The following is an 11,721-nucleotide window of genomic DNA, read 5'->3' as shown; positions in this document are numbered from 1 at the left end:
ATTTGTTTGAGCGAACGGCAGAAATCTGGGGCTGGCCGCATGAACAATGTGCAGCCCGCCTAGTTCCTCTCCTGTCCGGGGAAGCTCAACTCGCGGCTCAACAACTGCCGGAAACTAACCTCCTGGCCTATACAGACCTAAAAAGAGCCATTTTGCAACGGGTCGGTCGGAGCCCGGAAGAGAATCGTCAGCTCTTCCGGGGCATGAAGTTGGAAAAGTCCGGTCGCCCGTTCGCATTTGCCCAACGGCTCCGGGACGCCTGTCGGAGGTGGCTGCTCGCGGGGGACCGCGACGTCGAGGGTGTTATCGATCAGGTGGTACTGGAGCATTTTAGTCAACGGCTGCCCTGGAAATCGGCGGAGTGGGTCCAGTGCCACCGCCCGGCGTCGCTGGAGGAAGCCGTTCGTCTCGCAGAGGACCATCTGGCGGCGAACCCGAGGGCGGACGAGCCCTCTTCTTCGCTCTCTCTCTCTCCCTTCCCTTGTGTCTGCCCCTGCCCTCGCCCCCTCCCCTTTGGTCTCTTCTTCTGTTCTCTCCCCAGGGCCCGTTCCTGCCCCGCGCAGGCGTGGAGGGTTCCAGAGACCAGCTTCCCGGCCTTGGGAGAATGTACCCTCCCACTCCCCGTCTTTCAGCCGCTCTCCTCCTTAGTCCCCGCCTCACCCATCCGCTAATCTTGGGTACCGATTGGCCGAATTTTAAAGATATTTTAGAGGGTATTTGTGTGGATGGGTCCTGCATAAAGAGGTGTGCGGTGTGCGATGCTTTGGCAGGGGAGGCGGAGCCGGGGCCGTCCTCGGCTGCTCGGAATGACGAGGGAAGGGGCGAGGTGGCCGCCCCTCCTCTCAGGGAATTCCCTGAGGGGGACTTCCCTCTAGAGCAGTCGCGGGACAAAACCCTTAAACATGCTCTTGACCAAGTGAGAGTAATTGATGGTCAACAGCTCCGGCCGGGCATCGCCATTTCATACCCATATTTTGCCATGATTAGAGATCAGTTATATAGAGTGACGCAGGACGCTCAAACAAAGGAGGAAGTAACGCAATTATTGATTCCACAGAGCCGCCGGGAAATGGTTTTCCAGGCGGCTCACTATAATCCTATGGCCGGTCACCTAGGGGAACGGAAAACACTTCTCCGTCTAATAGACCGTTTCTATTGGCCGGGCATTGGCGGTGACGTCCGCAGGTGGTGTGCGGCGTGCCGTGAATGTCAGCTGGTAAACCCACCGGCGACCCTAAAAGCGCCATTGCGCCCTCTACCATTAATCGAGGTCCCCTTCGAAAGAATTGGGATGGACCTCGTCGGGCCATTAGAACGGTCAGCACGCGGACATCGCTTCGTGTTAGTCCTAGTGGATTACGTGACGCGATATCCGGAAGCAGTGCCTCTGAGCAACATCTCCGCATGTAGTGTTGCGGGGGCACTCTTCAAGATAATCTCCCGGGTGGGGATTCCGAAAGAAATCCTCACCGATCAAGTCACGACTTTTATGTCACGAACACTTCGCGAAATTTACGAACTCTTGGGCATTAAATCGATTCACACTAGCATTTACCATCCGCAGACTGATGGCCTAGTGGAACAATTTAATAAAACGCTCAAGAACATGATTCGTAAATTCGTACACGATGATGCTAGAAATTGGGATAAGTGGCTAGACCCCCTGTTGTTTGCAGTACGAGAGGTCCCACAAGCCTCCACAGGGTTCTCCCCGTTTGAGCTGCTGTACGGGCGACGCCCCCGCGGTGTCCTTGACGTCATCCATGGCGTGGGAGGAGGGACCTTCTAATAGCAAAAATGAAATTCAGTTCGTTCTCGATCTTAGAGCAAAACTCCACACACTGGGGCGATTAACACAGGAGAATTTGCTCCAAGCTCAAGAACGCCAATGCCGGCTGTATGACAGGGGTGCTCGGCTACGGAATTCGCACCGGAGATAAGGTACTCGTGATTACTCCCAACATCGAGCTCTAAATTACTCGCCAAGTGGCAAGGACCCTTTGAGGTCACACGACGAGTAGGGGATCTCGATTATGAAGTTAAACGTACCGATAGAGGGGGCGCACGTCAAATTTATCACCTCAACCTCCTGAAATTATGGAGGGAGGAGGTGCCTCTGTGACGTTGGCCACGGTAGTTCCGGAGAGGGCGGAGCTCGGACCGGAGGTAAACAAAAACTACAATCTTAACACTCTGGTTACTTGTGGAGACCAACTCTCACTGCGGCAACTCACAGAGGTTTCCGAATTACAAAAGGAATTTGCGGATGTGTTTTCCCCTCTACTGGGCCGTACAAACATCATACAGCACCACATCGAGACTGAGCCGGGCACGGTGGTGCGTTGCCGCCCCTATCGCTTACCCGAACATAAAAAGAAAATAGTACGGGAGGAATTAGATGCGATGCTTGATATGGGCGTAATAGAGGAATCCCACAGTGATTGGTCCAGCCCGGTTGTTCTTGTTCCCAAGAGTGATGGGTCTGTTCGATTCTGTGTGGATTACAGAAAAGTCAACGCGGTGTCTAAATTTGACGCGTACCCAATGCGCCGTGTTGATGAACTGCTCGATCGGTTAGGTACTACTCGATTTTATTCGACCTTGGATTTAACAAAGGGTTATTGGCAGATCCCCTTGACACCAATGTCCCGTGAGAAAACAGCCTTCACTACGCCGTTTGGATTACACCAATTTGTGACGCTTCCTTTCGGTTTGTTTGGGGCTCCGGCCACGTTTCAGCGACTCATGGATCGGATCCTCAGACCTCACACCGCGTACGCCGCTACCTATTTAGATGATATTATCATTTATAGCAATGATTGGCAGCAGCACATGCAACATCTGAGGGCCATCCTGAGATCGCTGCGGCGGGCGGGGCTCACAGCAAACCCTAAGAAGTGCGCGATTGGGCGTGTGGAGGTACGGTATCTGGGGTTCCACTTGGGTCATGGCCAGGTGCGTCCCCAAATTGATAAGACCGCGGCGATTGCGACTTGCCCTAGACCTAAGACCAAAAAGGGGGTGAGGCATTTCCTGGGGCTGGCTGGCTATTATAGAAGGTTTGTGCCTTATTATTCGGACGTCACCAGCCCGCTGACTGACCTCACTAAAAAGGGGGCTCCAGATCCGGTCCAATAGTCAGAGCAGTGCCAACAGGCGTTTATGCAGATTAAAGCCGCACTTTGTGGGGGGCCGCTTCTTCATGCACCTGATTTCTCTCTCCCTTTTATTTTGCAGATGGACGCTTCAGACAGAGGGCTGGGGGCCGTACTCTCGCAGGTGGTGGAGGGGGAGGAGCGCCCAGTGCTGTACATTAGCCGGAAGCTCTCTTTGAGGGAGCCTAAGTACAGCACCGTGGAGAAGGAGTGTTTGGCCATCAAGTGGGCAGTCCTCACCCTCCGGTATTACCTGCTGGGGCGGGCCTTCACCCTCTGCTCGGATCGCGCCCCACTCCAGTGGCTCCACCGCATGAAAGATACTAACGCCCGGATCACCCATTGGTATCTGGCTCTCCAGCCCTTTAAATTCAAGGTGGTCCACAGACCAGGGGTACAGATGGCTGTCGCCGACTTTCTCTCCAGAAATGGGGGAGTGGTAGGCAGGCCGGATGGTGCCCAGGCCTGAGTCGGGCGGTGGGGGTATGTGGCAGCGGGGGCGTGGTCAAGCGCCCGTCCGGGAGAGGAAAGCGGTAAGGGCGCTTACACCTGAGCTAAATTATGCCTAACACCTGTCTCTAATTCCAGTGAGCACGAGGAGAGCGGCATAAAAGCAGACACAGAGCCTCCAGTCAAGGGGAGACGACAAGCCAACTCAGTGCGCTTGTATTACATTGTGTGTTGTAAAGAAAGAGAATAAAAGCTTACCTTGCGCTGAACACCTGTTTCCTGTCCTCCTTCCTGTGGGAAGCGTTACAGACTGTTTGTCTGTCGAAGATCTGTATAACACTGCTTTCAATGTTTATTCCTTATTTACATTTACATTTAGTCATTTAGCAGACGCTTTTATCCAAAGTGACTTACAACTGAGGACTAAAGCAAGCGAGTCATCGTGAAGAGGCAAGAACATGCAAGAAGTGCTGAAAATACAAAGTTCAGGCATTGCTCAGAGTAGCAAAAACCAGAAAAGGGAGGATTTAAAGGAGAAGGAAAGTTTTTTTTTTTATGTTAAGTACTCATGGAAGAGATGAGTCTTCAGTTGTTTTTTGAATGCTGTCTGGGATTCTGCCTTCCGGATGAGGGTGGGAAGATCATTATGCAAATGTATTTCTCTGTGTCCCTATTGGAAGCTTTCTTCTCTCTTTCTGACTTTTACTCACAAAACATCACATATAATAAACACATATTGGTATCCTTGACCATGCCTAATAACTTTGAAGCCTCAAAAGTGCTCTATACAAATCAATTATGCTGTCCGTGGTGCTGAAGTAGCTACTCAATTTATTTTTGCATGTGTTCGTTATTCTGATTCTTGTGTTTCTCCCCATCAGTTTTGTGATGGATGTTATTTTCTCCATCCATCCATCCACCCGCTTATCCGAAGTCGGGTCGCGGGGGCAGCTGCTCCAGCAGGGGGCCCCAAACTTCCCTATCCCGAGCCACATTAACCAGCTCTGACTGGGGACCCTGAGGCGTTCCCAGGCCAGTGTGGAGATGTAATCTCTCCACCTAATCCTGGGTCTTCCCCGAGGCCTCCTCCCAGCTGGACGTGCCTGAAACACCTCCCTAGGGAGGCAGCCAGGGGGCATCCTTACCAGATGCCCAAACCACCTCAACTGACTCCTTTCAATGCAAAGGAGCAGCGGCTCTACTCCGAGCTCCTCACGGATGAATGAGCTCCTCACCCTATCTCTAAGGGAGAAGCCCGCCACCCTTCTGAGTAAGCCCATTTCGGCCGCTTGTACTCGTGACCTAGTTCTTTCGGTCATGATCCAGCCTTCATGACCATAGGTGAGGGTAGGAACAAAAACTGAACGGTAGATCGAGAGCTTTGCCTTTCGGCTCAGCTCTCTTTTCGTGACAACGGTGCGATAGAGCGAGTGCAATACCGCCCCCGCTGCCCCGATTCTCTGGCCAACATCCCGCTACATTGTCCCCTCACTCGTGAACTAGAACCAGAGGTACTTGAACTCCTTCACTTGGGGCAATACCTCCTTCCCTACCTGGAGTACGCACTCCATCGGTTTCCTGCTGAGAACCATGGCCTCAGATTTAGAGGTGCTAATCCTCATCCCAGCTGCTTCACACTCGACTGCCAAGCGATCCAGTGAGAGCTGAAGGTCACGGACCAATGATGACATGAAGACAACATCATCTGCAAAAAGCAGCGTTGAGATCCCCAGCCCACCGAAACGCACACCTTGCCCACCCCGACTACGCCTCGATATCCTGACCATGAATATCACAAACAGGATTGGTGACAAAGCGCAGCCTTGGCGGAGACCAACCCCCACATGGAATGAACTCGACTTCGTGCCGAGGACCCGGACACAGCTCTCGCTTTGGACGTACAGGGATTGGATCACCCTAAGAAGGGACCCCCTCACCCCGTACTCCCGCAGCACCTCCCACAGTCTCTCCCGGGGACCCGGTCATACGCCTTCTCCAGATCCACAAAACACATGTAGCATACATGGGCATACTCCCAGGCCCCCTACAGGATCCTTGCGAGAGTAAAGATCTGGTCCGTTGTTCCACGGCCAGGACGAAAACTGCATTGTTCTTCTTCAAACCGAGGTTCGACAATCGGCTGAACCCTCCTCTCCAGCACCTTGGAGTAAACTTTACCAGGGAGGCTAAGAAGTGTGATACCCCTGTAGTTGGCACACACTCTCTGATCCCCCTTTTTGAAGAGGGGAACCACCACCCCGTTCTGCCACTCCTTAGGCACTGTCCCATATTTCCACGCAATGTTGAAGAGGCGTGTCATCCATGACACCCCTTCCACATCCAAAGCTTTCAGCATTTCTGGTCGGATCTCATCAATCCTGCTTTGCCACTGCGGAGTTGTTTGACTACCTCAGTGACCTCCCCCAGGGAAATAGAATCTGATCCCCCATCGGCCTCCTGCTCTGCCTCTAGCATAGAGAGCGTTTTGGGATTTAGGAGTTCTTCAAAGTGTTCCTTCCGCCGCTCAATAACCTCCTCGGTTGAGGTCAACAGCGTCCCATCTTTGCTGTATACAGCTTGGATGGTTCTCCGTTTCCCCCTCCTAAGGTGGCAGACGGTTTTCCAGAAGCACTTTGGTGCGGACCGAAAGTCCTTCTCCATGGCTTCTCCGAACTTTTCCCACACCCACTGCTTTGCCTCCCTCACGGCCGAGGCCGCAGCCCTTCGGGCCTGTCGGTACCTTGATCCAACTGGTAACCCCACCTCCCTCACCAGTTCCGGCTCCTTCTCCCCCAGTGAGGTGACATTCCACGTCCCCAGAGCTAGACTTTGCTGCCCGGGTCTGGTCCGTCGAGGCCCACGGCCTTCACTGCCACCCATATGGCAGCGCACCCGACTCCTGCGGTTTCTCCAATGGGTGGTGGGCCCAAGGGATGTAGAGGGGGGTTTCACGTCGCTTCTTCGGGCTGTGCCCGGCCGGGCTCCATGACAAGCCCGGCCACCAGGTGCTCGCCGACGAGCCCTCCATCTGGGCCTGGCTCCAGACAGGGGCCGCGGGCTTCCTCCGGGCAGGGTAACTCCTCCTCTATCCGTTTTTTCCATAGAGTCTTTGTGAACCATTCTTAGTCTGGCCCCTCACATGAGACCACTTTGCCTTGGGAGACCCTACCAGGAGCACATGGCTCCAGACAACACAGCCCTCAGGATCATAAGGGCACACAAACCTCTCCACCTCGATAAGGTGCTGGTTCCCGGAGAGGCGTCGATGTAAGCCCCACCAGATCCACTTGTAGTTTAGAATATTATTTTCAAAACTACATAATTAAAGCATAAGCTTAATATGCTTAATTATGGAAACCACTGTTACATGGTTGTATGCATATATGCTAAGTTGGACTGGTGGTAGCTGTTGTCCACCAGAGGGAGCCATAATAAATCGTTTCAGGACTGGAAGTTTAATGTCGGTGAAAGTGGTTCATTATTTTAACCTAGGGTGACCAGAAGTCCCGAAAAATTCGGGACAATCCCGAAATCTAAGCTGTTGTCCCGAATCCCGAATCAGCCCTGATTGGCCCGAAAATTATTCTACAGCAAAATCTTGATTAGTTATTGTCTGATAAAACATTAAAAACTGTCCGTGGAGGTTGAGTCGTGAAGAGAGCGCAAGTTGCAGCAGCCACGAGCTCAGTGAATTAATGTGCAGCCAGTCGTAAAGGAGTGATTGATTTGTCGCGGCACACAGAAAAAATACACAGAAAACAATGAAAAAAATAATTTGGCAAAGAACAATGACTACATATTAGACTACAGGACCCCCCCCCCCCCCACCCCCCCACCCATTTCATCTATTTTAACCTGTAATAAAAACATTTAACTGCAACATTTTGCATAGAAAACTTAACTGCAGCAGTAATGTAGAATTAAGTAACTTAGATTACTGTTGCATTACATTTATATCTTGAAAATAAGCGATATTTTATTAACGTACTGTCTACTTCAGATTTGACCTCTATGATCGCCATTATATTTTTAATGGTTATTATGCCTAAACTATGTTGTATTTGTGAAATTACACTGTGCAACGTAGTGCAATGTCAAAAGAGCAAATATGTAATACGTTTTAAACAGGCACCTGCAAGGCCTAAACATGCACCTACACCTAAAACAACCGTGCGTTGACAGTAGGTATTGCTGTTTCTTAATGAACAACCAAAACCGTAACTTGCACCATCTGATGACGGAAAATATGCCGAAGAAAAAGAAAGGGTGACTGCATCTTTTTATTAAATGTACAATTCCCATTTGCTATACACAGCTGGATTTATTTGCACATTTGAGTAACGTTACTCATCACGGCAATTACATTGTTTGCCACACACCATTAGCCATGCATGTCAAATCAATTAGCCCTACGTTGCAAAATTCAACCATCTATTCTAGGCTAACATGTTATTTCTCTGAGGTCTGTCTAATGTCATGCAAATGTTTATTATACAGTAAAGTGTCTACTGAATAATAAAAGATAAATGTTTTACTTAGGCCAGTCTTTGGTTCAATCAATTGTCATAATTATTTTAAATAGAAACTGACCTTGAGAAGGTGTCCTCCCCACCTGAGGTGAAATTGGTCTGTGGAAACTAGGACTTTTATTTTTATGATTTTCTGAATGTGTAAACAAAACATCTAATATTCGAGTTTGGGGGGCTCTTATTTTGGAAGACAACATCAGAATGTCCTGAAACATTGTAGTTCACACCTTGAGAAGGTGTCCTCCCCACCTGAGGTGAAATTGGTCTGTGGAAACTAGGACTTTTATTTTTATGATTTTCTGAATGTGTAAACAAAACATCTAATATTCGAGTTTGGGGGGCTCTTATTTTGGAATTCAACATCAGAATGTCCTGAAACATTGTAGTTCACACCTTGAGAAGGTGTCCTCCCCATCTGAGGTGAAATTGGTCTGTGGAAACTAGGACTTTTATTTTTATGATTTTCTGAATGTATGGACAAAAAAGGTAATATATGAGTTTTGGGGGGGGGCTCTTATTTTGGAATACAACATCAGAATGTCCTGAAACATTGTAGTTCACACCTTGAGAAGGTTTCCTCCCCATCTGAGGTGAAATTGGTCTGTAGAAACTAGGACTTTTATTTTTATGATTTTCTGAATGTATGGACAAAAAAGGTAATATATGAGTTTGGGGGGGGGGGGGGGGCTCTTATTTTGGATTTCAACATCATAATGTCCTGAAACATTGTAGTTGACACCTTGAGAAGGTGTCCTCCCCACCTGAGGTGAAATTGATCTGTAGAAGCTAGGACTTTTATTTTTATGATTTATTTTTATGGGGGGGTTCTTATTTTAGACTTCAATATATCATGCAGTGACAGGTTGTAAGGTGTGCTAAAATATTTCTTTCTTTCGTTCTGTCTTCCTTTCTTTCTGACAGACAGACAGACAGAATAAATGAATGCATGTGAAATTGCCTTAGCAGGAATTAACTTGTTTTAGTTCTGACGGACATACCGCAATAACCAGTGTATACGCGCAACACGAAATATAGGTGCGGCTAGTTTGACCGCTCATTTCGAAGTGGCGGCTGGCTTGACCGCAGTAGACCAACGCCTGTTCTAGTTACTCCATTGCCTGCCTGCTATATTCTCTGTCTGCCTGCCCACGACCTTGCCTGTACGACTTGTGTTTTGCTTATAAATAAACAACCGCAGATGGATCCCAACTTGCCTGAGTCCTCGTTACACTGTGAGCTAAAACAACAACAACATAAGGTCAAACTCGCTCTAAAAACCTGAACGAAAGCAGCTGACTTCCAGCTGAATTAATCCGTGTATCATTCGTTCATTTTATATTCAATTAAGACTTATTTCTTTATTTGTTTACAAAACCAATATTAAAAACAATAATTTCCTATTTTTATCTTGAGCATTAAATCGAAATGACGAAAAACAAGTAATAATTTTGTAATTTTTTTATATTGGTTTGTAAATGAATAATATAAGTAGTTTTTTGGATTTTAAATTTGAATATAATTGAATATAAAATGAACGGATGATACACGGATTTGATAGCTCTGCATGTTGTAAAGCTACCTGCATACCAAGGACATATGTGTCACATGCCATGCGTAACACGTTTTCCATAACAAATGAATGATTTACATCACAAATGTACACTTTACATGTTGAAGTGGGGGGAATGTAATCCATGTTACAACTCCTAGATACATTTGAAATTTGTGATGCAAGATTTAATGAGCTAATATAAAGTCAGAATAGGGAATAATTCAGAGATTAATTTTAATGAAGAAGAAAGTAATTCATACACATCTGGGATGGCATGAGGGTGAGTATATGATTCGAGATTTTTCATTTTTGGCTGAACTTTTGGTTGAAAGCTGCTGACCTATCTGTTAGCATAGAGCTGTTTTCGGATGTAAGCAAATACATTTAACTAATAGACTTTTCAAACAAACAGCGACAAAGGCAATGTTCCAGTTTGCAACATGAGAAAACATAAAAATGTTAAATATATAATAACATAATATATGTTCTCTTCATAACAGAGAGAGTAGGATAGTAAGATAGAGAAGGTTCTGACAGGAAATTTTATATACAGTATTAAGGTGAATCAGTGATACATAGTTACTAATCCTTAGAATATCAGACAATTGAAAGAACGTATTGATGTAAAAAAGACTAGAATATTCTTAAGTACCTACAAAACCACATAGACAGATATAACAATGTAAGCAAAATATACTTGCATTTGTATGATTTCAATAAGGAGAAACACACATACAGTGCCGGTGCTAACCTTTTGGGGGCCCTTAACAAAACTTCATGTGGGAGCCCCCATCAGTATGTTTGTAACTTTACTTATAATGTCTTTGACAGTGTGGGGGCCCCTTGGACTACCTTAGTTTGCTTATAGGGAGGACCGGCACTGTACACATATACATATCACACTGCTCATGTCATACAGAAAAGGTATTCAGGTGCCTACATAAGAGATATTACATGTATTAATTGTCACAATAAGCAGCTTAAACAATTCAGAAGTTAAAAATCACAAACATGAACATTAGAAATGCATTTGGTGATGTACAGTAGCAATAGCTTTGGCAATATCGTGACCATGCAACTGTGAATATTTTAATTACACTTGGACATGAAATAACTTAAATCAGTTCAAGTAACTGTTCTGCCTAAATGCGGAGAGAGACATAATTTTAATTTAGAGAGTTACAATGTGTATAAAACATAAGCATAATGGTAAAGGTTAAAAGGTTGTTACTAAAATAGTACTTTGCCTAATCTTAACATTTATACATTTCAATTTCATGACACATTTCTATCTAATTGAATTGACTAACCTTTAACAAAATGAAATAATGTATAAGAATTTTCAACAAATTCAACGTTTCTTTTATTTTATAAATTTTATTTAAGATTACTTTAATTTAATGGAAAGTTCTTATGAAATGCATAAATCAGCAATCTGCTCAAATTGTTGTTGAGTGAAGAAACTAAAGTTAAATGCAAGATTTAAAAAGAAAAACACTTTTTTATATTGATTCCACATACTTGATAAGTAAGAAGTTTCATCCTACCATAACGCTTTCTGAGCTAACCATTTATTTATGTCACACAAATCCCAAACCTCACATCAATACACATATTCTGACACTCAAAACACTCACTGTAAGTCTGGGTGTACTTACTTCCCACTCATAGTGTGTGTGGCAGCATTTGGCAAAGAAAAAACATATGACTATTTTCTAATATATTTAAGCTTGTTGATATAATGCTAAAATAGAAATTATTTGCCATTAGTCTGCTATATCTGTTGTCCAAAATACTGACTCTGCTGTGTACAGCTGTGTCACACAGTCACTGGTCAAAAAGCCAAAAAAGATGGATCTTGAATAAGAAAAAACTGTACAACCATGCTACTCTCGCATTCTTTTCTGTCATGTCCTTGCTATATTTCACCCATCTTTATTTTCTTTTTTCTTTTCCAAATTTGCCCCTGGACCAGCCAGTGACAATGTGCCTCCTATTTCCAAGACAGCTTCTCTATCTCTGCAGAGAGAAAAGA

At 46.1% G+C, this 11,721-nt stretch overlaps 1 protein-coding gene across 1 annotated transcript in view; it reads right to left on the bottom strand.

Annotated features, from left to right (window-relative positions):
* Positions 1-10,619: 10,619 nt before the first annotated feature.
* LOC127626055 (matrix remodeling-associated protein 8-like) overlaps positions 10,620-11,721 on the bottom strand; it is a 28,022-nt gene continuing 26,920 nt past the window's right edge. Inside the window, exon 10 of the mRNA XM_052101586.1 lies at positions 10,620-11,705. Within this exon, the coding sequence (XP_051957546.1) occupies positions 11,680-11,705 (26 nt within the window). The 3' untranslated portion in view covers positions 10,620-11,679. The remainder of the gene's footprint in view (positions 11,706-11,721) is intronic.

Source organism: Xyrauchen texanus, chromosome 32 (genome assembly GCF_025860055.1).
Source record: "Xyrauchen texanus isolate HMW12.3.18 chromosome 32, RBS_HiC_50CHRs, whole genome shotgun sequence".
Lineage (NCBI taxonomy): Eukaryota > Metazoa > Chordata > Actinopteri > Cypriniformes > Catostomidae > Xyrauchen > Xyrauchen texanus.
Note: the sequence above shows the minus strand (reverse complement) of the source record. Positions and strands in the feature narration are given on the sequence as shown.